We start from the raw sequence: 27850 nt of genomic DNA, 5'->3' as shown, positions 1-27850 counted from the left end.
CTGAAATAAATTAAATATACATTTAGTTTTCCCAATTTAAAAACCTCTTTGTTAAAATAAGAACAGTGATATAGAGACATGTTCTAATAAATTAAAGCAAGATAAATTATATCCAGCAGCTTGCTGAATACCTCAACTTGCGAGGCTTTTTTAATCTGAAGAATACAATAGGGGCCTCACAGGAAGAGAGCCTGTGGATGTCATTGAAACACTTTGACTACTTATAGATTATTTTAGCTTTGATGATGTAACTGTGTGTCTAGGCTCTTTTTTCCTTTTTCACTTTATGCTTTTAATTTGATAGGATTTTTCTTGTGAATATTTGAGTTGGAGTCAGTTTGGTTTAGGTCAATAGGCCCAAGTATGACCTTAGAAATAAGACAGTCAACCTCAAAATGCTACACAGTTTCTACTCAGACACTTAATAGGTTTTTAGAACATAGATGGAACTGTTGTACTCATTTTGCTGGTATAATTTACTACATTAATGATCAAAAAAGAGTGGAAAAAAATAGACTAAAAATGTTAATTTCAAGCACCATTACAGAAATACAATACAATAAAATAAAAAAATCAGATAAATGTTCATTTGCTGTAAACTGATGGTTGTTAAGAGCCCATTGCCCTAAAGCAAGTTATGCTTGTAGCAGCAGAAGACCTAGGTCACCATCATTTGTGAAATGCAGATTACTTATTGGGGATTTTTGGTAATGTTTTAATAGAAAAAGGGGGTGATTTAAATAGTGTTTCTTCAATAATAAAGTCGTGATTGTTAATACACTGCTGCCTGTTGCTTTAATGCTAAGGCATTCTTGAATAAATATAACAGACTTAAGTCTCAGTGTAACTTGAACAGTCAGTGTCTTCTGCATCCCAGCCTGGTGCTGGGTAGCCAGTCCTCCAGCTCCAGTTTGTGTTCATGGTCTTACTTACGGAGCTCTCCCTTTCAGCCCTGCCTTTGTAAGCAAGTGGGATCTGAGCTGTGCTTGAAGGGCACTGGAAAGCCCTGGTGTGATACCTGCCCGTTGACTGACTGCCCGTTTGCTGGCAGAGCTGATTCTCTAGCTGAAGGTGAAGAGTCACATATTCTGCTGTACTTGTTACAGGTTCAAATGTTGTTGCATCATTTAACTATCACAGCAACATAACTGTTTCCCCAAGACCAAAATTGAACTGCAATGCCTGACAAAGTTCACATTTATAAAAAAACCTACAGTACTCAGGTGACCACAGTAGATCCTCTGTAGCTGCTTCCCTCAGATTATTATTATGTATAAAGTAGAAAGTGATACCAAATAAAAGGGGCATTCAAGGTTAAAACTGGGTAGCATTTGTTGAAAAACAGGTCCTCTGAGAAGATTTCAGTCTCTGCAGCATTAGTCAACTCAAAACAGGTATCAGAGGTGTTTCTCTGGTAAAAGCTGGAAGGCACCCTAACTGTTCAAATTTGTTTAAAAGCTTAGGTATGACAAGCTTGCTCAGGTTAAAGCTGTTGTGCATATTTACATCTCGGTCCAGATCTGAGTCTTGTTAATAATTTGGTTTGTACTACCTATAAATATCTAAACATCAGTCAGGATTTAAAAAAAAAAAAACAACTAGCTGTTGAGTACTGAAGGTATAGTAGGAAAAATGTAATTTGGAGTAAAGTGTTGGCTGTTTTTTTTAAATAAAATTACTTCTCCAGTGCTCTGTTGCATACCAAAGAGGCCTGGTGACACTTCTGATATACTTCATGCATTCTGACATTTTTACATTTTCAGCCAGATAAACATGTGATACACAGCAGAAATTATTGTATTAGGTTCTTAGTTTCTGCACTGCCTATTGTATTAAATAATGGCTTAGAAAAAATAAAATAAATCCAGTTCATACATAATTATTATTCTACTCCAATCATCTTTATGTGCATAAGTTCAGACCTTGAGTGTAGTACCCTAAGGGAGAAGCCAGACTCCACACTCAGTAAATGCATGCTCCTGTCGTGAACACAAGGGAAATTTATTTCTAGCTTCGAAGCGAGCTGTATTGAGCCCTGGCTGTGGCGGCATGGACACAGGCGTTTCTTGCTGAGAGAGATTCAAGTGAGCTCAGTGCTCCTCCATGAAGACTTTCGCAATGGAGACTATGCAGAAGTTTCTTTCTCACTATGAATTAGAGCAGATGATCTGCTTCCTCCAGTCTCCTTACATTTTAACTCATAAAATGCTCATTGCTTTGAATCTCCTTGCATAAACCACCCCATTGCATAGCAGAAAAGCCCCCTTCACTGTGGAGCATTTGTACTCACTTCAGCGAGGAATAAATTTTTCTCAAAGTCCTTTTTCTGCAAGATTGAGTACACTCTGCAGATTGTAGGGCTACATATGCAAATATTCACTCTAGGGAGCAGTGCACCTGTAATTGGGATTTTGCCCAGGTATCAAGGAGCTGCATGATCGCAATTGTTTTCAGAATTAAAGGATATGGTGCCTAATTTTGCACCCTGTTCATTTTTATAGGTGTTTCTGCTGTGATAAGGTAGCAAGACTAATTCCACTAAGTTCTGCGGTGCACTTGAAATTCAGGGAAGGGTACACTACAGTTCCATGAGCAGGGAAAGTGCTGGAAAAGTGCAGTGACTTGGGTCTACAAATGTCTCCACTTTCAGCCTTGTGAAATGCATGGAAATGGAACAGAGCAGTGCAGAATAAATAGAACAGAGTAGAAGCAAAACCTTTGCTTTCTTACCTGTCCAAATCCATTTTGATTTCTGAGAATATATTTCCTCTTTAAATGGCAAAAAACCCGATAGCCCAGAGTAGCTCATACACACCTTATGAAAGACTTAAAATATTCTGTCTGTGAAACTGTTTGTAATTAAAATATTGACACACAATCAATAAACCTATGAAATTGTACTGAAGATAACTCTGCAGTAGTTGCAAAATGTTGTAGTATAATTAATACTGAAATAGTATGAATTAATTTAATCGTAGTATTAAAAATATACCCTGGAGTTTGGAAATTTTTCCTGACAGAATAATAGGAAAAGATACTTGAGAGGTGAATGTTCTGCTTGCTCATGGGTCTCACCTAAGTCTGTGCTTCCCAGCTTTCTTGGGCATTCTTCCAGGAAAGAAAGCCCAACGAGCTCTTTCTGTTCCAGGAGTCCATTGCTGTCAGGGTCTGGCTGTAAAGAGAAACCTGGGTTTGTGTTGAAATGGAGTTGGAAGGGTCCAAGATTATTCCAGGATTTTATTTTGCCAGAGATGCATGTATATTTGTTCTAAAATAGTTTTAAATAGTCAAAGCTCATTATGATTTTATTAATTTTGAGGAATTAATTCTTTCAGTATTTAATGTAGGAATTTGGCTATAGGTTTGCATACGTCTCTCCCCAGAAACTCTTTAAAAATGTGATGATGCAAAAAAGTATTATTTTTTTTAGTGTATGGCTTTATGTTACTAGCAGTAGTTCTGAGGTGGTATGCTTATTTATCCTTTCCTACATTTGATTATGGCTCTCTTGTAAAGTGTATCGGTGATACAGACAATGACAGTAGCACAGCCATAAGAGAGGAGTGTCTGACCACCACTGCCATAACCTAGACCCCCAAAAGAAATCCATATCTTGTAAAACTAAAACTTTAAAAAGAAGCAGTGTTACTTATGATGCTGGCAAACAAACAGCCAAGATAGTATCAGACTTTCAAGGTGTGGGTATTAGCCATAGCTGTATTTAAAACTACTTCTAACTGAAGTGTGATTCTGTATATTTTGTGCCCCTATGCAAATGCAAATTGCAGATAAGTTCTTGAAAAGAGATGTTCAAATAGCTTACACTTGGAAAACACAGGACGAAATCCAGAAGCAGTTGGTTGTTAAATTTCTCTATTCTGTATGGTTTTTATTGATCCAAAGTGATCTGTTCCTTTATGAGCCTAAAGAGAAGACAACCTCACTAGCATTCCCTAACATTTTGGAGACTCACTGTGTGGACTGCTGGGTTTTGTGAATTAACAAATTCTCTAAATGAATGCAATAAAAATAAATCAGGGATGCTGCATTGCAAAATGGGCTTTGTTCATTTATTTCTGACACGAATGGTTTAGTTTTAATTATTTATAATCCTTCACAGTACATTGCTAAATGTGCTGCAACATATTTTGTAAAAGTAATGAAGTCTTTGAAATAGCAACGCATGGTACAGCTGTCAGACCTGTTTGGTACAGTGGGCAGTGTGACCACTGCGAGGGGGAGAGGGAGGTCGTGTTTGCTTTAATTTGCTTGTGGTATGGAAACAACTGCACTCACAGACTTTGCGATCTAGACTTTTTGTTTCTATTCACACTGTCAGGTAGAACTGGCACATCAGGTGCAAGTAAGAGCTGAGGGCCTTGTACTGGGGATTATGCAAGTGTTTTGCTTGTGAAAGGAGACCTGGTGCCAGCCCTCCTAGCCCAAACCGGGAAGCCCACTCAGTGGCTGAATAAATCAGTGTCGTGAGTGCAGATAGAAAGAAGCAAGTAATACCAAGGCAGCTGAAACACTTGTACAGCTGTTTTTTGGGAAGATTGGAGACAGCAAATGCTGCAAGTGACAAGGCATATATGAGAATAAGTTAGAAATTGCAAAGTGTATGTATGTTCTCTGGTTTCATGTTTGCAGATCATTGCCGGCTTTCCTGAGTTAGCACTGGGAAATAAAGAAGGACCTTGATTTGGAGGCAAAGTTACCTTAAATAACCCCAAATCTCTTTCATATGATTTTGCATGGGAACTAAGGAATGGAATTGTCTCTTTTCATGCAGGAACAAGGAGAAGAGTAGGGCAGTTGGGGAGGAGGGAAAAAAAATCTCACAAAGAGACAGGTATAATAATTTCATAGGTAGTAAATACAACAGAAATGAGCAGAAGTATATTTTAATCCACCTTTCAATTTATACAAACCCTAAACATTCACTTTTGATTCTGACTCTGTTAGCTCCTATGAGTTTGTAAACTCTAAAACCATTCCATTTAAATTTTCTGGGTTTTATTTTTAGTACTTTTTGTATGTTTGAAGTCATTAACTATTTGAATATATAGGCCAAGGGCATCCTGGCTGGTACCCGAACCAGCGTGGCCAGCAGGGCCAGGGCAGTGCCCGTCCCCCTGCACTGGGGGCACTGGTGCGGCCGCCCCTCGAACCCTGGGCTCAGCTGTGGCCCCTCACTGCCAGGGGGACGTGGAGGGGCTGGAGCGTGTCCAGAGCCGGGCAGGGGCTGGGGAAGGGGCTGGGGCACAAGCCCTGTGGGGAGCGGCTGGGGGAGCTGGGGGGGGTCAGCCTGGAGATCAGGGGGCTCGGGGGGGACCTGATCGCTCCCTCCAGCTGCCTGACAGGGGCTGTAGCAACATGGGGGTAGGTGTTGGTTTCTTCTTGGTGTTGGTTTCTTCTCCCAAGTAACAAATGACAGGACAAGTGATTGGATATTAGGAAAAGTATCTTCACTGAAATGGTTGTCAGGCACTGCAACTGGGCTGCCCAGGGAAGTGGTTTAGTCACCATGCATGGAGGTATTTAAAAGACGTATTGATGTGGCACTTGGGGACATGGTTTAATGGTGGAGTTGGCAGTGCTAGGCTAACAACTGGGTGCAGTCTTAAATGTCTATTCCAACTTAAACAATTATATGATTCTGAGACCAGGAATGCTAATCATAGTGCAGGTTGTGTAGGATCTAGGATCTTAGAATTCACAGAATATGCTTTGCAGGCTACTTTTTTTCTCATGTCTTTCTCATGAAGCCAATTTCCTGGATTAACATGGGATTTAAAATACAAACCTTGATCCTAATTCTGCAAAGTCCTATTTATGGCCTTAATTTTTATGCACTGATTCTCCAGTAGGCCTGTTCACAGTATGAAAGGGGAAGTACCTATATGAGACTTTGCAGAATTGACATCCAGAAGGCTAACTTTGTCTTAATCTTCTTCCTTAATTATTGCAATATTGCGCGTATTTAGGGACAGTTGCCAACTACTTCAATTACAGATAGCTGCAGAGCAGCAGGTTGTGTTTATGCATTGATCCTACAATCTCTGATTTTACAACCCTGATATTATTCAGTCGCTGAACCTATAGAAGATGCTTATTCTTATTTTCTTTTACTCTCTTCTGCACCATGACAGAATTTGTTACCCTTTGCTTCTGACCATTCCAGCAGCATAACTGGGTGCTCCCTCTTCTTCCTTTTCCCTTCCACAGGAGTGCTGGGTATTCATTAGGGGGAAAAAAAAGAAGAAGAAGAAGAAGAAAAAAAAAAAAAAAAAAGTGGTGCTATCATACCCAAGTTGTCTCCTCCATTGAAAGTCTCACAGTGGGTTAATCTAAATTCTAAAATCAAAAGCAGTGGTTCTTTGTAGTGCCCCTTTCTATTCTCTCGGGGTTATGCCAGAAAGAATTCTTCCTTACTGTATTACCTCCACCTCCTCACAGCATATGGAGACATTCTGAATTCAACTAAAAAGAACGTATATGTCTTATTCCAGAAACAACATTTTCCCGGTGTCCATACCATGTACACGTTCCACTACATATCCTGATACTTCTCTCAGCCCTCCTCTCTTCAAGGACAGCAAGTTCCTACAGGGTCTCCTGTAATGATCATGCTTTCCTCTAGGCTTGTCATAGCAGACATTGTGCTCCTGCTTCCCTATTGTAAAATTGTTGAGATTTATATAAACAAAAGTAGCTGTCCCTGGTACACTGATTCATCCAAGTGATGTAAAGCTAAAATGTTACAGATGAGCCTGCAGGAGTTTTGTAGGGGTACCATGTAATGAGCTGATAAACCACACAGTTACTGCATTCTCAGATGTCATTTACTTTCTCCAGGGCAGGGAAAGCCAGTATAGGGTGAGCAGTAATGGTCTCCAGCAACTATAAAAACAAAATGAAAAGTGACACTTTTCAACTCAGCAAAAAATAAAAGTGAGCTCTCCTTCTTTGCTCCTCTGAACACTTGAGTTTTAGCTTCCAGCCAGGGCTGTCAGTTTGGACTAGACTCAGCAAAGTGAAAGTCTCTACTGAAAGCATTATATCATCATCTTAATCTTTCTCCCTACTTTTTCTTGTTAATTCATCTTTACTAGGCCTTTATTTACCTACTATCATACTGGTTTTGTTTCTTATACCTAAGGCATCCATGATGGTTTCCCATATGGAAAAAAGGTTGGACCTTAATTTTAGCGTAATAAGGATCAAGTGGTGCTGTCTTATAAGGGCACTTCTTGTTCGCTTGTAGTGAGAATGTCTGTGCCTGTTCTGTAAAATTTCAAGTCCTGTTTTTTACTCTATGTGTAGGTCAGTATTACTGAGCTGCTTTCTTTGGAAAAAAGAGTAACTTGAGAACCTCAGATGAAGGGCTTATAGAAGTGTACAGTACTATTTATAGCAAATGTCTATTTCTTGGGCTTTGCTGAAAGCAGAATACTACCACTGTCTTCAGAAATGTGAACTAATTCCTGGTCTGTTTCAAGAAATTCATACAACATCTCCCCCATTGTCTGCATGTTTTTACTTGCACTGTTACTGATTCTTCTGCAGCTGCTCAGCAGCCCGTTCTCCTGACACTCTGTGCCCAAGGTTTGGGTTTCTGTTCTGTCCTTTCGCTTTCATCATCTCAAATGCAATATTCATGGACAATTTTTTGACTCCCTGCAGATTCTATATTAAGAGCTTCCTCTTCTTCTTCATTGTCATCTCTGTTCTTCTCTATGAAGCCATCAAGTACTAGAGTATTTCTCATGCACGCCTTAGACCAGTGACTGCTGTAGAGTTTTGGAACCAGAACAGTGTTTGATATGTATGAAACAGTTGTAAGACAATTTCACTACCCTTCCTTTTCCATGAGTTTTTTGTTTCCTTGTCTACACAGAACTGGAGAGCTGCAGCTTTTTGGCCAGGAGATCTTAATCTGCTGGTTACTAACGGCTTGTACATTTATCTTTGCAAAGAGTTAAGCTTCCTGAAACACATGTACCCATCTTCACTGCTCCTCTCTTGTCTCCAAATCCTGCCTGTTCATTACATTATTACCTAATTACTTTGCTAGTATTTCCGTACACAGACTGTGTCCAGATGTGAAGCATTTGCTAGACTTTCTGTATTAAAAAATAAATGGGATTATACCCCTATATGGAGGATTACCCACCCGCTTTCTCATCCTCCATTAGGTTCCAGAAAATTGCAGTCTGTCTTTTACTGTCATGTTAACTCTTTGTGCAGACAATATTGTATGTATGCTCACTATTACAGTAAGATATTACCTATCAAACTTAATTTTGCGTGTACTACAGCACACTTTAAAGTAAATATGCAAGTTTTAAAAGCATACAGGGATCCTCCAGTGAGTAGCAATTTTAAGTAAGTTACAAATGTTCAAGACATCCAGTCACACATTGAAGAGATGACCAGAAATATTGTGCTGGACAAAGCTGGACTCGGATACAGCCATATACTAAACCACAGTTTGTTTCAGGGGTCTCATGGAAGGGCAGCTGCTGATGCCTGTACAGGGTTTGTGCAGTAGTTTATTTCAATTTCAGGAGTGGGTCGCGGTTCTGCCTTTCCCACTCTTCTTTCCTGCACGTGGTCTAAGAGCCAGGCAAGGACTTCATGTTTTTCTGTAGCGTTGTGCTTCCTGAAAGTGGACCTTGAGGTGCTTAAGCTCTGCTGGACTCTAACCCCCAACCTCAGGCATGAAAACAGTCCATTTTAATCGCCTCAGGCCCCCACTTTTTTTTTTTTTTTTTATTTATTTACTTTTGAATTCATTCCCATATTGGAAATAATATATTTCATTTAAGAATGTACTATTACTGAAATAAATATTTATATTAAAAAGTTTCTAAAACTAAAAGCTGGAAAAAAAATCAGCTTCTCTATTTCAAGTTCTCCTTCTGACATTTTATGAGCGTCTTAGATCTAGCAGTCACCAGAGTCAGGTTCTATAAGAACAGAATAGACAATGATTTCAGAGAACGCTTACTAGGAAACTGCTAGTAGAAGATGGACAGTTTTCTGAGTACCTTCCCTCTCAGCCTTCATGACAACCTGTCGTCAATGTGTTAGTCTCTCAAGACCCAAACCATACTATTGTTCAAACGCTTGACTTTTTCCTTGGGAAGCTAGCACAGCTAGAAATGGGTTACTGAGCATTCTTGAAGGAAGCTTTCTGTCCTGTTTGTTAAGTGGATGATGCTAAAAAAACCTTGAACCACCTATTAGTGAGCTGTTAAATACAGTGAAAGCAAATATACTCCCACACACACATTCATTTTTCATGATCAGAGAAATAAAATAACCTGCAGCTTAAGACATGCATGACTTTATGCAGGAGAAAGGAAGGCAACTCTCTAACAACAGGTGTGTAATTAGTAAAAGACTGTATGACGGTGTATTTTGAGAAATAACTATTTCATTGTGGATAAATCTTCAGGATTAGTGTGAGTTACAGTTAAATTCCTCAATTATATTGGAGTAGAGAAAGAGCTCAACAGATCCATGATAGAATACAGAATAGACTTGGTGTCATCATGTAAGGATAAGAATTTGATGCAGTAGTTGCAGGGGGAATATACAGTTCCCTAAATCCTAATATTATAATCCTAATATAATTTCTGTCAATACTCAAGATTATTGCTGCTTTGTCTCCACGTCCAATTTAGGAGTCACTGGGGTTTCTTAAAATTTATGGGTTTTACTCACTTGGAAGTTTAAGCCTAAAAGTTTCTAAGCCGATTTTATATTTTGGTGAGCTAAAATAGGATAAACACATAATTTGATGTCTTTTCAGAAATAAACAATATTGATTCTTTTTTTTTCTCCAAAACTTTTTAAACTCAAAGGACACTATGCACTGCTGTAAATTTTAGACAATTATTTTTTTTCTAGATTAAACTCTTATATGAAAGGACTGTGACCACCTCTATGTTCTTTCCCTCCTACACACAAAATATAACACAGGCATACTTCTGTGAAGGAGTGGGGGTCAGCAAGCTTAGCGGTGGTCTCGTGCATTTTACACAAGGATCAGGTAACTTGCACATTGAACCCGGTAATTAGTGCAATGTCTCGTAAAATCAGACTTCAGTTTTATTACAGATCATTAGCTATTAATGTAATAAATTTAAGAAATTATTACAATTGTGGCAATTTGGATCTACAGATAAAAACCTAGACTCAGCCTATGTATACTAAAATTAATTTAATTTCTATTACTTATTTTGATATGTGGTATCTGCATTCTATTACATCAGGTGCATCAGAAGTAATTCCATGAATAAGTGAATTACTGTTTATTACAAAGTTTATAGCCTGTAATGTGTGCAGGTATATGAGTATTGGAATGAAGTGAAATGAAAGTCCTATATATAGATGTAAAAGTATTTAATATTCTAACACAGAGTTGACATGCAGTGAGAAAGCATAGCTTCCAGAAATCCATACCATTGTTTCAAAGAGAAATATTAAAAATGCAAACCCAGGTATTCATTTATGGATCAATAAATAGCAGTCATATAGGTTTATGGCTATGTTTAATCTCACATATGTAAAATCTCCAGTGATATATGACCACTATTTATATGCATCTTAAGAGCTCTTCTACGAGAATATTTAGCATTCTTCCCTTGGGAACTACACAGTTAAAAGAAAAATGAACATGAGAGCCTGGAAGAACAAATACACTCACAGATGAAAACATCATTTATAAGTAACAAGTCATAGAGAAATCACACGTACCAATCGAGTATAACATTGACATTTCTATAAGCTCAGGGCTGTGCTATAAGCCACGCAGGCCAGTTCAGTCTAACAGGCTGTTAAAAAACTCTCAAGAATTCTCCACTACCTGCTGCTTCTGCCCAATTTTCCAATGCTACACGGCTCCTGCTTCAGAAGGCGTTCCTGTCCCTTGCTCAGAACACTTGGCATGTTTGTAACCTGCCTCTGAAACCTCTGCTCTCAGACGTGGTGGCTGCTGTTTGGGCAGAATACCTGTGCATATGATGTTGGCTAAATCTTGATCTATTTAAAAGAAACAATAAGGAGAAATAAGGCGTAACAACATGGTAATATCTCAGTCTGACCTCTGGTCTCTAATAACTTTTCCATCAAATTACTGACTTAGCCCAAGTTGATTTTGGCAAATTCCCGTTTCTTAACCTTTTCTATGCCTCCTCTGTAATGAACCAACTCATGTTCCTGCAGTGGTTTCCTTGCCAAGAAGGAGGCGTGTTTCCTTAAGGATAGTTTCAGCTTCCTACTTGTGTCTCAGGAAGATAGAGTTTCTGTTCTTTGGCAGAGATGGATCTTTGGTTTGACTCAATATAGTAATTCTCATTTTTATAACATTTACTTATGATACGCTCACATGGGGTTTCATGTTCTGGTTTTGACACATCTCATTTATATAACAGTTTCAAGTTCAAAGATGTCATGGTTCTCTTTACAGATGAGAAAAGCGAAGCACTGTTAGATTATGTGAATCACAGAGGATGTCTGTATAAGACCTGTAATGAAAGTTAAAAAGTCCTTAACTGCCAGGTCTGTGCCGTGTTTGCTGGCTATTTAACTTATGGAACATATCCCCTTACCATTCAAATTATGTGGATTAATATATAATTCTTGTTTTAGATATTGTCATATTTATATTCTTAATTAACCCTAAGATTACCTTTTCTGTGAAGTATATAGTCTCTCTAAGCACAGCACTTAGCCCAAGTTTTCCTCCTGAGCTTTTGAAAAAGCTGTACAGAATAAAAAGGGAGACACTGTTGGAGAATGCAAGCCATTAAAACTTTGTAGTTGTTTTCAATTTGTCTCTATTAAAAATATGCACATGTTTTTAATTGGAATAAATGTTGACCTATAAAGAAGACAAGAATCCTTCCAATTTAAAACAAACAGGCAAGAATAAGTAACTCACCTCTCCTTGCATCTACTAGATTTCAGATCTGACAGATTATCCTTCAGATTCCAGCTATGTTAAATCCTCCACAGTCTAATAATCAGAATGCATATTGACAATGCTACTGTCGCATAAGTTGGGAAAGATGACCTTGTGTTTTAAGAAAAAGATGAGATATGAGACTGATTAATTTATTTCCAAAATTTTTTAACAGAAGCTGTTGAGTCAAAGTTATTTTTTCAGTATATTTTCTAGTGACAATGATCTGAACTCTTTTGAAGCTTTTTGCAGTAACAGGGATTATTAGATTCCCTCCTGTCCCTCTTTATTATAAGAAAAAATGCTATTTTACAAGTGTTTGCCTTGATTTTTTAACTTTTGCCAGGTGTTTTTTTAATAATCCTTAAGAATTTTTTAAAAACTGAACTGTATGAACAAAAATGTATTTTTATTACTTTTAAGGGGGAATAAGTATTCCTTTATCTCCTCCATACATCTCATCAGCTGTTGAGTATGGATATGAATATCTAACTCATTGGTTGCTGTGAAACTAAATCATTTGTCTGGGAAGTTTAAAGATCCTTGGATTTTAAGCCCTATGGATATATAATTAAGAGCATAAGGAACAGGGTGAGGACCTGAGCTATGGCTCATACCCAGTTTTGATGAATAATATATGTGTAATGAAAAGAGAATGGTTGAAGTAATCACTAAATTAACTCTGACTTTTCTGGAAAGAGCATCAGGGTCTGGAGCTTCCTTCCCCTTGGCCCCAAGAGGAGGCAGGGTAGACCTGGGCTCTTTGCTTCCGTGGAGGACTGGTCTTTTGGCAAGGCACTACGGGCTGTGCTGCGGACTGCCAACCCCGCTCCTGGAAGGGATTTGAACCCAACTATTCCATAAAAAGGAGTGTGAATATTATAACAGCCGACACAGACAGATAAATCCCATAATGCTGTCGAACTCGACAGAGACTGTACGTTTTGTGCAAAAATACGTAAGCCCTGAGACTGTCAAATGAAAGCGAGAACTTTATACTCTCTGTTCCCCACTGATATATGTTTGGCTGTCATCTTATTTCATAGTTCAGGCAATTGAAACACTGTTCAAATGTGTATCATAAACCTATAGACGAGAACATTTCCCTACTGGATTTAAACCATTACCCCCAAAGGTGTTCAAGAAACCCTGCTGTGTGTCGCTTTTTAAGATCAAGGGGCATTTTTGATGTTAATGCCTAGAAAAGGCAGATGAACACTAACAGCTGCTTATCCACAGGCTGGTGAATTGAACAGGGAAGTACTTCTGTTCTGGAAGTCAGATCTCCAGAGAAAAATGATAAATCGTGAGCATCTCTAAGTAAGAGTGATAGTCTCTAAGGATAGTTGAGCAAGGCTGATAATATAAAATATGTAAAATGTGGAAAATATTTAATACTTCTATTTCTTTGCTCTAAAGAGTTGGAGGGGTTGTGTTAACAATATATACGGTGCTACTGTGCTCAGGCATGCAGGAGAAATGCAATATATTAATTCTTAAATCACTAGTTTGTGAAATGCGTTTCTGGTATCCAGGGATTTTCTTTCAGGACTGTTACACTGATAAGGAGTCAAGGGCAGTCTCCTCATGGGCTGGGATGACTCTCATGGGAGGAGAAGGGAATAGAAGAAAAGGAACAGCAGATCAAGAGCTGGACAGTTTAGTGTTTCTTTGCTTCCAGATGCTGATTTATTTACTATTTTTTTTAGCTCTTCAGTCTGCAACTATTTAAAGCTCTCTAGCAGCTTCATTTCTGAGCTATGGTCTGCCCTCCTGAGTGCTGATGAATCAACTCTGTAAAAAGGCATTCTGTAAGGAGTCATGGCGTATGAGGAGCACCTCCCACTGGGTAAGGTAATTCCTATGGGACAGACAGAAAGAGAAGCTTTCCCTGCAGACCTCAATAACAACGTTATGGCATGAAAGTCACTATGAGAAAAATACTCAGGAGGCCAGAAACAATGTGGAAGGATGTCTAAGATGCCAAGTATTCTCCATTGTTTGATCACCCTAATAGAATAACCTTGAAATTTTGCTGGCTTTTTAATGCAAGGATCCCAAAGTGAAAGCCTGGAGGAAGGGGAGAGATACAGCACCGTCAAAGGGCTCAAGATGCACTTGTTACTCAGGTTTTACCATCAGGGCTCAAATCCTGCAAAATTAGATCAGCTGGAAGGAACCAAATACGCTCTCCTTTTCTGAAGTCTCTTTGAAAGAGGGAGACAACATAGATACCAGGTGCGTCCTGCCAGGTAGCCTCATGTGAGGGGAGCTCCTTTGCAGGCAGAGGTGCAATTTGTTGTTTCTTGTACCAGGTTTAATGAAAGAGGTCTGAGAACCTATAACCACAAACAAACAAATAAAAAGAAAAAACAAAATAAAAAAGAAAAGCAGTATTGTTACCTCTTAACTGGTCAGCTAGCTAAACTGAAAGTTCCAGTGGATTTTTTTTGGTTATAAAAAAAGAAATAATGACAGAGACAGGTATCTTTTTAAGGCATTTCCATTTTCTTGCCAGAAAAGAAAAAAAATATATTGGAAAACGTCCTGCTTCCCTGAGTGGAATGGATCAAAAATAACAAAAGACAGTTTAATCAAACTTCCAAGTGTTTTTCTTTTCAGCCAGACTGCTTAGGAAAGCTCTTTTTGGACTTTGTCTCAATACCATGTTTCCAGTGCTTATTTCAGGTGTCTTTCCAGTTTTCAACTTCCTATATGTCTCCATTGTTGCTACTCTCTGACAGACACGTAACTCCAGCAGCCCAGGTTCTATGCCTTGCATATAAGTCAGCACCCACCCACCCCCCACCTCGATTCAAATCCTGCAGCTTTTTGTCATATACCTGTATTTTAGGTGGAGCACCTGGACTTTCTTGAATTTTTTGGTTGCCTAACAGAACATAATGATTTTCTACACTTACATTGTGTGAAACACATCCCTTCAGTCTGCCAGCCTCAAGGAACTGTAACCACGACCATTTTAATAGCTTGAGAGAATTTTTAAAAACTGAAAACTGGGATTAAGATTGTAAATTCTTATAAAAGGAAGTTGATACTCAGTTACATGTGGCTTCATGATTTATGACTGGTTCCTGCTCGACAGATCCTAGTTTGCCAGCAAGGTCTTTGTGATCAGAATTTTAGGTCCTTTGAGTTTCAGTGATAGATTCCTTAAAGCTCCTCAGGCTTCACTGGGTAATTGTTTCATCTCTAGTGTGTCGCTTTAGGCCCAGGGAAATGTGGGATCTTTTTTAAAACAGTTATTGTACTTTTTGAAAGCTGTTTGTAATCTACAACGTTGAGCAAAAATAAAAGCAGAAACAAGACCAAATAGTGTCTAACGCCTTGCTTGGCTCTGGAGGGTGGTTTTATAGTCCGCTGTCTGATACTCTATTTGCTGAAGAATCCAAGGACAGAAGGAGAAATATAATGAGACTTGGTGAGTTTTGACTTGAATTTCTAGCATGTTTTTCCTTTCAGGTGAGGAACTGCGTGTGAAAGATCTGTGGTTTTTAAATCGAAGTGAAGCCACAAAGCCTTCTGCCAGCAGAGTTAGTTTCTCAGGTTGTGCTTAAAATGGTTCCTCTGTTGCATGCACAAATCAGCTTCCTCTGTGAAAGCAGTAAAAAACTTGGCTCAGAAATAACTTACATCAGTTTTGATGGAATAATTGTAGGCCACAAATCTTACAGCTGTATTTCAGTTTTTCTCCAAAGTATCACCAGCTTTCCCCCAGTCAGAAACTGCAGAACCTTACCCGTTCAGTTGTACATGGATGGACTTTTGGCTGTGCAAATCACATGCAGCTCACAAGTTTGTTCAGATTTAGTAAGGTTGCACAAGAGTTTAAGTAGCACATAACAGCATAGTCCTCACTGGAAAAAAAATTGGTAGGGGCATAGCATGTTCTGCTGTTGCTCAGTGCGAGGCAGAAATTCCTGCCTTCCTTTGACACAGAGCACTAGAACCCCTTCTATAATCCCTTTCGGTATCATCCTTACGGCTACACTGAGGCCGTCACCAGTCCAGGTACAGGTGCAAACATGTGAAATTAGAGGAACGTTAAGGGAGAATTAGTGCAGAGCTGCCACATGCATTTTGCTGCCTGGAATATGTTCAACTCCCTCATGAGTTTCATGGGATTCAGGTTTTCAGTTTGGTAAGAACGATTTTGAGTGTTATTTTAATGACACTTTGAGCCATGTATTTTCTCCTTTACATTTCGTCTTCTCACTTTATCATCTCACTTCCTCCATTCTGTTGTCTTTTATGCTGCTGTATCCTTTGATAGTTTTTCCACTGTACTTTTATACTTACTTTCCATTTGTTGTGTTTTCCTTTATTTAACTATTTTTTTCCTTTCTCATTCTCTCACTCCATTACTACCATCATGCTTTTTCCTTTCCCACATTCCTAAATTAGGTATCGCTTGCTGTCACTTATGGTAATTATTCCTAGTGTTTCCACTTTTCTTTCTGTTAGTTTCTCCCATGAGATAAAAACATACCCATGCACATATGTACAAAGTTGTTTGCTTCTAGCCACAACCACCCTTGCAAACATGCGTCCCAGTTACACACACATTACTTCAAGGGGTCTTTCCACTGATTCTTACATATCCAAGACCTATTGCTGACTCCACTGAGGCCTCATTGTTGTGTATCTACCCAGTGCAAAGGGTAAAGCCCAGGGAGGGACTGGGAGCAGTAGCAATGCCTGCTTTTCCCTCTGGATGTCAAATAGGCAACAGCAGAACAAGACCCAGCACATCATGCAAGTGATTCAGGCTGAGGACCCCTGAGCAAGATGACAGCAGCACTGGAGGATGTTTCCAGCAGTGGTGGCGAGTCCTGGTCCTGCAGGACTCAGACACCAGCAAGGGAAAGGACTTGCCTGGCTTTGCTCTCGCTGCCTTGCTCGTGGAGGGAGGCTTTCAGCTGCAGCCCAGCAGGTCAGTGTCCTCCGTGAAATCCACCAGTGGTTGGATTTGCACATGTGGCCTTAAGCCTGGAGTCCAGCACTAAAGCAATACAAGATACTGCGGGTTCTCTATGTCAGCAGAGACTTCATGTGGAAAATATACTGTTTAAAGTATCATTCAACTGTAAAATAATCTAATGCTTGCATAAAGTAAACCTCATTGACTACCTTTTTAGCAAAAGCAGCTATGAATAAAATAGATGCTTTCTTGAAAAGCCTTTGAAACCTTGGGAAAACCCAGAACTCCTTCTGCCTGGAACTGTTCCTGAAACTCTGTTTTGTTTGGTTCTTCCTTTTTCTTTCCTACCTGCTTGCTGGCCAGCCTGTGCGCTGAGAAGCAAGGGCTGCTGCTCTGTGGTCAGAGCGGCACAGCACCAGCAAGGCTGGCACTCAGCATGTCCCCTTTAGCCCGAGGGAAACATGCACTAAAAGCCTGGAGAACTAGACGTGGGGCAGTGGAGACAACCTGCTGCTTCTGAGCCAGTTGTTTGTGCTGCTGCCGACTCTGCCCACTGCTCTTCCTGGGGAAGGGGCAAAAGTGCCTCTTTATTTGCTTACAGTGGTACCTCAGGGCTAAGCTGTCACCTGCATGCAGAGTCATTTGCAAACAGGCTGTATTGCTGGGGAGCAGAAATGTGGTTTTTTTAAACTCTAAGCAGATTTATAGTCTGGTTTCCTGTCAGATCTTTGCATTTTCCTCTCCGCCCCTCCCAGCCTCTGACACATTTTTTCTTACTTTGTGTGTCGCTGTGCTCACTCTGGCACCAGTGCACCAGCTTCCTTCACTCCTGATTTTCCCTAAACTTTTGTCACTTTAGGGGCAAAAGGCTGTTTTTCTTCTTGTGTTTCCTTTACTTTTCCACCACTGCAGAGCACAAATAACCTCTCCAAGACTCCTGGAGAGACATCGCCAGTTGAATGGAGGCGACGTAGAGAGTTTCACCCTGCAGCAGCTGCAGCAAGACAGCCTGGTCACTCATGAGCACCCAAGGTAAGGCAAGCAGCTGTCAGGTCAGCTCCACCTCACTGCTGACTAGGACAGCACTCGACTCTTATCGCTACAAGTTCCACTTTCACCTTTCACCTTTTTTGTGTTCTTTTTCAAAAGTATGTTTCTTTGAAAACAGTTGCGTTTGTGCCTTCCTTGCCCTCAACAGATCTTGTTGTACTTTGCATGCATCGACATTTGGAGTTCCGCGTTCAGTGAGGTAAACAGGCTGTAGCTGGAAACGCAAACGTGTTCTTAAAGAAAGTGTGCACTGGGAAGGAGAGTTGAAATGGAGGTCTAGAGGGAGGATATGAAAGGACCAATCGTCAGCACTGGTCCCCAGGGAATTTCTCGTTCTTCCCATAGTGTGTTGTGCCCTAGTCTTTTCTTTAAATCTCTTCACTGGGGATTTATACTTTATGTTAACTAATAAAATATTTCTTCTTTTTTTTTCTCTCTCTTTTAATTTGTTCTTCTCACTTCCTTTATTCTTTTCTAACCTTAATGTATCTCTTATTTTTATACCTGTTTTTCATCAAGCATGTTTTCTGTGTGACAAACATGTCCCTTGTTTGATCCTTTCCCTCCGCTTTCTCTTTCTTGCCTGTGCAACAGACTGTACATCCTCCCCCATGTTTTTAATCTTTCTCTCCTTCCCCTCTGTCAGTTCCTTCTCTGTCTTGTGTTCCCCTTTCCCATTGTTCTTCTAGCTTCTCAGGCACTCTCCTACTTCCTACTTCATCCCCTTTCTCACGTACACAGCATACACTGCTGCCCTGCAAAGTTAGTTTTGCACACGCAGTGGTGTTGCCTCTCCAGTGAATTGTCCATGCACACACATACTGCTTTCCTGTCTGTCCTTTCAGGTACATGTGTAGGATTTTCATATTTACAGGTTTGGGGATGCATCCCAAAATACAAGACTTTTACGCTTGCACAGCTTCCTTCCAATTATCAGGCTTGTATTTAGTCATTCACAACACAACAAATACCCACTGTCATCCTGACACTCCGTTTCTTTGTCTCACAGACAGAATTTTCTAACACCTATAACACACCATAGTTTCCTCTCCACTCATAAATACAGCCTGCCTTGACTTTGTGAATTCTGTCCCTTCTCTTCCCATCATCCCACTCCTTCCTAAGTCCTTACTGCAACTCTCCACCCCGTTTCTCTGTCTGTTTTTGTCTCGATGTTGCTTTCACGTCAGGAGGAACTACTGATGCAGATGGTCTTAGTCTCTGCTGTCTTCGCATCCCCACTGAGTACCTATAGGGGAACTGGAGGAAGTATTGCAGTCTCTCAGCTCCTCTTTCCTTTGCAGAATATGCAAGCTGCAGCAGAGTAGGAGCTTAGAGATGGTACTGGAGGTACATGAAAAAATGGGAGATCACAATCCAAAATGTCTTTGGAAAACAGTAAAAATAGTTCTAGTTGATTGTAAGCCTTTTTTCTAAACTTCAAAAGTTTTAAACTTCCTGCCCCACAGCAGAAATTCTGGTCTGACTTTAGTTTAGTTTTTGTCCTGTTGATTCCTGTGTGATTCCAGATCTCAGAGGTAGAGGTTCTCAACTCTAATGCTGTAGTGGGGGTAACTGTGCTCCTAGGATCTGGAAACAGCTCGTTTCTTTTATGCCAGATATATTGGTGAATCACCAAGATCAGGCATGGCTTAAAACTGCATCCAAGGACAGTATCTGGTATTCTTCCTTGCTTAAGTTTGTAAGCCTCGAACCAGATGTAACAAATAAGTACATTTCTTTGATGAAGCCTTTTAGCCTCTCCTTCTTAAGCAGGACTATTGAGACTGAAGATTTATTTCTAGGGATGTTCTGATGTGGGCTTTTGGGAACTGAATAAGGATCACTTATTAAACTCAGCTGAATTAATAAGATAATTATTATGTGGGAGAATTCTCTTAGCGATCTGTCCTGGTCTCTCAAATTGTCCATCTCCTTATGAGTGAAAGGAGCTTAAATTTTATGTTTGCAATTATAATATATCCTTTCTGATTCAGAGCTAGCAAACTGTGGCCTTTGAGCTGTAAGCATTCTCTGCTGAATACAAAAGCAGGTACATTAAAATATCTTTGTCTTTTGGATCTTGTGAAAAGTCCACAAGCCTAGAACAGTAAAATAAGATACAGGACCAGTATGACTCCTCCTTGCTCTGTTACAACTCATCTTGTGATGTGAAAAGTATTTGAGTTCCCTTTAGTCATTCTGCAAAACTTTTATGATGATTTTGTGCTTTGTTTTTTTCAGTATTCTGTGCCCCAATTGCTGGTTCTTTTTGTAAGGCCTTGATGTCTCCCAGAAATAAATTGGCTGAGACAACACCTCTTCTCTCCCTCCCTCTTTCTCTTCCTTTTTCTTTTTCATCATGATGTTGAATTAAAAATGGGCATTGTCATAGCTGGGTTGTGACAGTTGCAAGAGGACGTGGAGACAGAAATTCTTTTTGTGGGTGTGTTTGTGTCTAGTTTCTTGACTCATATGTCTGGCAGAGGAGAAATCTCAGCTGGAAAGAGCCTGGAAACTTTCCATCCTACCCAGAAAATTGCTATATTGTGAGGGCCAACCCCAGACCAGAAATAAAGAACCACATGTTTGACTCCCTGTTCTTACATGAATAGTTACTTCCAACTAGATTTAACTCCAAATTAAGAGAAAAATAATCTTTCAATATGGGTGAAAAAAGAACCGTCTGACTGCATGTGTCTGTTAAAATTAAAGGCAATTTGAACCTTCTCTAGAAGGATGCATCCCAAATAACTGGGATATGCTGAAGAAATCTGAATGTGATCTACTAAATGACCTTGGTTTAGGTACTGTTAGTGGGTGAAATTTTTAATCAGATACATGGAATGGTTGCACATACAAAGAAATTTATAGAGATCCTTATTTCTCCCAATATTCTGCCTATATTATTGGAAGAGAACAAGCTACCCACTTTTTAGCAGATGTATCAGCTCTCTCTTTGATATTGAAATGCATGTGTCATGAAATACCAACGTTTTGCTTAGATGTGGTCATTGTCATTAAGGTTGTGTAACTGATGGTGGAATTTGACCTATGGCAGCTTTTTTTTGTAAGTAGCCTCCATAGCAATCTAAACTTAAAAGGACAGGAATACGGGACTGGGTCTTGTGACTTTCAGACTGGAGGGTAAAACCATAAACCTTGCAAAATTTAGTCGAGTTTTGCCACTGATATCCATGAGAAATGATTTTTGTCTTGGCTGTTTTGTCACTGCTCTCTGTAGGATTTGCATTCTCAGAACACTGTCCACTTTGCTGAGAATACACTATCTGCAGCAAATCTGCAATTCCTTTTGCAGAACAAATGATGGGGTTCTCTCAGGTGTACCTGTAATAAGATTCGCCATCTCCTCCCTTTCCCCAAACTCTCTCTTAAGTGCTGCTTTCACCCTCTAGTCTGGGTCAGTTATTTAATGGCAATGAACATTTTCAGGAAGGTAACCTTTCTGCTTGTGATTTGTTCAAGGACTCTGGAATTATAATGGTTGCTGTCAAATGTATATAATTGGTCTCCGTGGCACACATCCAACGAGTGATAAAAGCTTCTTTCTCTCTACTTCTTTAGTCTGTTCTCTCCCTATATTACCCTCTCACTTTTGCTCCTCTCAGGCAAAAGGAGAATACAGTGCCAGTCTGTTTCAAGTACAATTTGACAAAACAGCACATCTGCCACGTACCCAGTCATGGTGTGTCCCAGCTGTGGGCAGTGGATTACTTCTTGGCTGGAGGTTCTCATACTGACTTTAGTTAAGCATAAAGGTCTTCTCTGAACTTTGATTTTGAACACCTCTCTCCATAATCTTCTGCTAAATATTTGGGCTCTAGGAATGGTGGTATTTTGCGAGTACCATGAATTCACATGCTTAACGATCTACAGGGGGTGCATTTAACATTTTACCAGTGGGTAAGGCCTTTGTACTTTTTTATACAAAAGGCAAACACAGAGGGTTTCCTTTCACAGCTCATAAAAGCATGTTACTAATAGCACCAAAAGCTGGCAATGTGTTTTGCATTGTCTGCTGTCCTTGCTGAATGTGTAGTGAAGGAATATTCCTGTTATGTTAGTCCCGCAAAAGCTGTTTTATCTCCAGTGCTGCATGGGGCGTTACTTTCTAATGCTGTCTACTTCAGTGAATCTGTTTAGCAACTCAAGAGAAAAGAGAAATTTGTCAAATCTCACTGGAAATCTATCAGAAATGTCAAACAAACTGCTATAACATTCTGGTTTTGTCAGGAGGATAAATGCATATACAGCTGTGTATGTGATATTATTTGTCGTAATTGTTGACTCAGTGAATTTGTCTGTGTAAAGTAACATTGTGTAGTATTAATGGATATGTTTGTTCTGGTCCCTGAGGCCAGTTTGGCCTTACACAGACACTTCTAATTTGCCCAAGTCTGATAGTCAGCCCTGGGTTTTGTAGTTCAGGGAGGAACGCAGCCTCCGTGTAACCAGTGAAGGGATTCCCATTGGTCTCCAGTGCTGGTTCTTTGCTGACAAATCTTCCTCAGGTTGTAATTGAGGCACTGAAGAGTGAATTTAACATAAGTTTTCTGTTTAAAATGGGATAAGGATTTTTTTCCATTTGAATGCAGAAAAAGCTGTATGCTAGCAGTACATATATGGTTATCATTAGCAGTTAATGGATTGTTTCCACTTCAGTTTTTACAGCTCTATATGTGTATAAACATTTCTAATCTAGCTGTGCCCATACTTGAAATCAGTATGAGTATGCTTAATAAGTTGTTACACACATTTAATATATTTGAGCACAGAAGTCAATTCCTCCAGGGTTTAAAATGCCAATAAAGAAACGTTTCAAATGCTCCCCTCTGTGAACTGGGAACCCTGAGCAAACTGGGAAAGCACCCGAAGGTTGCTTCAACTTTTTTTCTAAAGATTACACCAAACACACTTCACTTCTAAACTGCAGTGCAACTGGCAACTGAATCTTTTCTCATTGATCATGAACTGAAAGATTGTCACATTTATAAGATCATTTGAAGGCTTTTGGCTTTTAACATCTCAATTAAAATACCAGTGACCTATACCACCCACTGACCAAACTGGTCTGTTGAGTGAAGTCCGTGTTTGAAAGAACGGTTCCTCCCTGGTTGCAATTTTGCATGGATCCTCTCCCAAGTCTGCTGGTGCAGCCCAGCCACAGTGTCTGTCCAGCAGCTGCTGCCTGCGTCGTTGCTTCTGAGTTTTGTCTGAATCACAGAATCATTGAGGTTGGAAAAGACCCTTAAGGTCATTGAGTCCAACTGTTAACCCAGCACTGCCGGGTCCAACACGACACTGTGTCCCTGAGCGCCACATCAAGGTAGTTGCCATTCCATATGTTTTTCATACTTTATGATGATGTAGTTAGTGAGATCATCAAACTAATTTCTATAATGACTTACTAACTGAAAATACAAAATTCCACAAGATTTTACACCCTCTTTACTATTGCTGAGCTGATTTTTCTCCTGGTAAAAAAAATCCAAGCTTAAGACAAGACTGCTCTTTGCTACTACACTGCTAGTCTTCCTTCACAGTTCCTGCCAAAACAAGTCCGAATAAGTCTCAATATTTGATTCTTTAAGATGACTTCAGGTGTGTTTGATCCTTCCAGTAGCATTTTCCTGTATTTCCAGTTACATATTTTTCAGAAAGACCCAAGACTAATATGTTTTATTGTAGAAGGTTTAATTTCCTTCTGTCTTTTATTCTCTCATTTTTTTTAAATTTATGCCATGAAAGATATCAATGCAGTATGAAACAAAAACTATTTAAACTTTTGTGTTAGGACAGAAAAGAGTGTGTTTTTCTTCTGCTTTAGTTGTTAGAAAAAAGTGAAGGAGTATTATATTTCCTGTAAGGCTGGAAACACTGAATCATTTTTTTCTTTTAATTTGCAAGTCTGTGATCTGAAGGAAAAGTGATACTTGGCATTTTCATATGGAGTGTTACACTATGAAACTGTGGGTTTGTGACTTGCTCGTATCCATAGTGAGAGCAGTATCCAGGCAGTTTTGCTGGATTAAATGCGATTGACAGCAACACTTTCACTGAACTGCTGAGCGACTAGGGTTGCACACCTGGGACAGCAGTGTCTGGCTCGATAGTTACTTCAGAAGCTGTGTGAGTATCAGGAAGGACTGAACTTTCTCACCTGCAAAGAACAATTGGAAAATGCTAGGTCTGAGAAGAAATGGTCGGAATTTGAATGGCATTTTGAAAGCTGTGAATTTAATTGCAAGCTCCTGTACGCTGTAGAACTTTCTGCAATGCAGGAAAATGCAAACTCACTGCAATTGCGTTGTTATAACATGATAACAGCACGTAAATGCAAAGCCATTTGAGCAGGATACTATTAGAAATACTGCATGCAAACCTATTAAATAGCTAATGCCATCAGCATACATCTAAGTACAGTCTCTGCCCAAAGGGACTAGAACAATAAAGATAATTTGAACATTCAACTCCTGTGAGGAAAGAACACAAGAAAAGGCAGAGGGTGGTTTGTTGTTATTTTGGTCCTCACAGGACATCCCGAGTCCTCTCTACCTTCAGTCTAACACGTCTGTCTGACTTGTCTGACTTGTCGTGTTCAGTATCTCCTTTCCTCTTCCTCTCCGATTCTGATCACCATCCCATATAGGGTAGTTTCATCAGGTGAGTGAAGATATCTAGCAAACTTCTCTCTATACAGCGTACTTTAGAACTGAATGTATCTGTCGCCTCCGGTTTGTGACTGATCCTAATGGAAATGAAGCAATGCATCAAGCACAGCAATTAAAAAAAAAAAAAAACTTGGAGGGAAGGCAGGGATAGGCCACTTTGCTTTAGCAAGGTTTTTAGTCCTCATTGAAAAAGTCATATTTTTATCTTGGAGATTTTTCCGCTTCTTTTCTTTCCTCTTGTGGAGAATACTTAATACATCCAGCTGGCTCTAGTGGTACAGGTCATTCAGGTTGCTGTGCTGTGTTTCAGACTATGTGGTCCAAAACTGATCCTCTGGTCCTGCATGTAGAGCCGTTGTAAAGAGCTGGATCAGAGCATCAGGCTCTGTGTACTGTGCGAGGCCACATCCTGGCATTCTGTGTTATGCTCCACACATCTAGAAGTAGGTTACTTCCCACCTTCCTCTGCCACTCAGGTAGAGGCAGTGAGCTTCATAGTCTCAGACCAGAAATTTGTTCTGCCGTGAATTTGGCCTTACACAAGCCCAAGAGGAGACATGCAGCTCTCTGCTGCCCAAACCAGCAAGCCTTATTTCCTCCAGAGAAAAACGTAGCGAGTTGAGTAGATGCCTTCAGATGGTTGGATGGTTATGAGCTACCAGCTGGACCATGCTGTCCTGAAAAGGAATGACAACATTTTTGGCGAAGTGGTAGAAGTTTGCATATAAGAATCCAAAAGGAGCATAGGGTTATTGCTTTAAACTTGCTTTATTCTTTAAAAATATGCGTTACCAGAATTATCCATTTCAGATCCTCAAACTGTGGAGTGAGAAAGTTCAATTCCTTTTTTTCCTTGCTAGGGTGAGTGACACCATAAATATTAGAAAGAAATCGAAGAATTACTCCAGAAATTTGAACTGGGATAAGTCTGATTTACAGAGACTGACATCACCACTCCACTGAAGATACCAGGACTGTGCATATCAGTCGTTTGAAGAAAGTTGGTAGTTCTTACTCAGCTCACCTCACCTCTACCGTTCACCACATCACCCCAACTGCTAATAAAATGTCCAGTGTTTTCCAAGTCAGTCTTGGCAATAACATCTCAGGGTTGTGGCTGTTTGCTGTTGCAAGTGAATGTAACTTGCACTTTTGAAAGCAGGACATAGGTAAATTGGGATCTTTTTGCAATTTTTTACCATTTTTTTTAATATATTAAATATATTTTCAAAGACAAAGAACATAAATGCTGGGAAAGTGAAATACCAGTCGTCTTTCTTTACAGCTTCCTTACTTCCAAGCAGCAGGGACACTAGGACAGAAAGGGCTAATTCTAGAGGAGATAAAGGGTCAGGATGGCAAAATAAGGCATGCGGTTCTCCTTCCATACTTCTTTCTCAGAGCCAACATTTTTCCTGCTGTATGCCAGGAGGAAAGTGCAGACAGAGCATAGAAAATGAACTGTGTCTGAAGAGGCCTCTTGTTGGTTTCCTTCAGAACACAGACTGTCACTGGGAGACTTTCAGATGAGAGATGGAGGGAGATGCTGTAGGTATGGCAGGACAGTTGATCATCAGAACCTGTAGACTGTGCCCTTGGTCTCGGCAATGTGGATATCTGAGTATCATTTACTTACTCTGCTAAACCTTACAGCTGGTATGAAAATACTGCTGTACTCATTGGCAGCTGCCCTGAAAACCAAACAGTACTTTTAAAGTGTTATGAGAACCTCAAGAGAAAATTGGTGTGACAGCATCCAAGAAAGCTTCACTGTCCCCAGATTGCTCCTGCCCTACTACACAGAACGTTGCTTGATGTATACCTTCTGCTTTCCATTATTGATAATGGAGACGTGCTGGTTGTGTAGCATTGCAAAGCAGTAAGCTTTTATAGAGCTGCAACCATGTTCTTGGATGTTTCAAGCTTCCAAGTCACATCAGGGAGTGTACAAGAATTAGAAAGCTTCCCACCCCTAACCAGAACAGCACTAATAAAGCCCTTTTTATGACAGTTACTCCAGAAGCTTTTCTAGTAATTCAGGAATAATTAATAATTACTTGCTCTCAGGACAGGTCCCGTAGATACTTCCTCCCACAACTAACTTGCTATGAACAATTTCGGTGTGAGAATAAGGAGAAAGTACAGTTTTGTGGTTACTGTAGTTCATCAGCCCTTGCAGAGCTCTCCCACGGTACTTGCTCACTTCTCACAGTCCTCTCTTCTGTGATGTTCTGTATTTTGTGCTCCCTCACTGAGGCACCTCGTGGAGCAACTGCAGAAGAACTCCTGTCCCTGCCTTCGCTCAGGCAGCGTCTGCGCTGCTGTGAAGGGAGATGTACTGGTGTAGCCCTCCCGTACAGGCGTGGTGGGGCAAAGACAGATCCACAGCTCCTGTCCACTCAACTCCAGAGGGAAGGTGGCGGGGGTAGCTCACAGTAGGGGAGTTTCACCCAGTAACACCAACATCAGTGCTGAGGTCAGCCTAGGACATACCTTCTAGGAATGCTAACAATGAAAAGGCTGGACACATTTCCTATTTTAAAGAGGCTTTTAAAATTCTCCATATGCTTCCTTTAAAAAAATTTCCTTTAATCTTTCTGATGTTTGCAGCACCCTGGAGAATAATACGAGTTCTTTTTTCAGTTGATGAGTGTATTGCTTTTATAGGATTTGAAACACTTACTGCCCTGGGTAGCTTATAACAAAATAGGACTTTGAATTCAGATTCAACTTGCTCTGTCTTGCTTCTGTTTCTAATCCAGTGTGAACCTTACCTATTGTTATTTTGTATTTTGCATGATGCTATATCATGCTAGAGTCATTACTGCTGTAGAAGATAGAAGGGCTTTGCCGTCAAAGAAGGAAACCTCTGAACACAGCACACAGTTCTTAAAAGATTTGAAACTTGAGTGGAGGAAAGCAGGAGTTAAACTGGCTCCTGCATAACAGTTGTTTTGTTTTACGCTTCACGTTCCATCCCTGTGCCTAATTCCTCAGTCTTGTCTTCTGCGGTGACTTCATTAGCAATGAGATGCTAATTAAATTTCATATTTACGATTAGAAAATAAAATCATTGGACCTTTTTTAAATAGATTTTTATGAGTTTTGGCTCAGTTAGCTGAGTCAGCAGTATAGATTCTGCAAGGCTGAACTTACCGGCTTTGAAAAAAAAAGATAAATAGAGCAAATAATGGT

General features: G+C 39.9%; 1 protein-coding gene across 2 annotated transcripts in view; it reads left to right on the top strand.

Annotated features, from left to right (window-relative positions):
• The first annotated feature begins 17579 nt into the window (after positions 1 to 17579).
• Positions 17580 to 27850, top strand: part of CARD11 (caspase recruitment domain family member 11) — a 46838-nt gene continuing 36567 nt past the window's right edge. Inside the window, exon 1 of one of the 2 annotated variants that reach the window (XM_055803638.1) lies at positions 17580 to 17945. Coding sequence is in view for 1 of the 2 variants with exons in the window: in XM_005228981.3 (XP_005229038.1) it covers positions 17933 to 17945 (13 nt within the window). In the remaining variant the exon portion in view is untranslated. The remainder of the gene's footprint in view (positions 17946 to 27850) is intronic. The other variant, XM_005228981.3, reaches the window with a different exon arrangement.

The sequence above is a fragment of the Falco peregrinus genome, chromosome 5 (assembly GCF_023634155.1).
Source record: "Falco peregrinus isolate bFalPer1 chromosome 5, bFalPer1.pri, whole genome shotgun sequence".
Classification (NCBI taxonomy): domain Eukaryota; kingdom Metazoa; phylum Chordata; class Aves; order Falconiformes; family Falconidae; genus Falco; species Falco peregrinus.
Note: the sequence above shows the minus strand (reverse complement) of the source record. Positions and strands in the feature narration are given on the sequence as shown.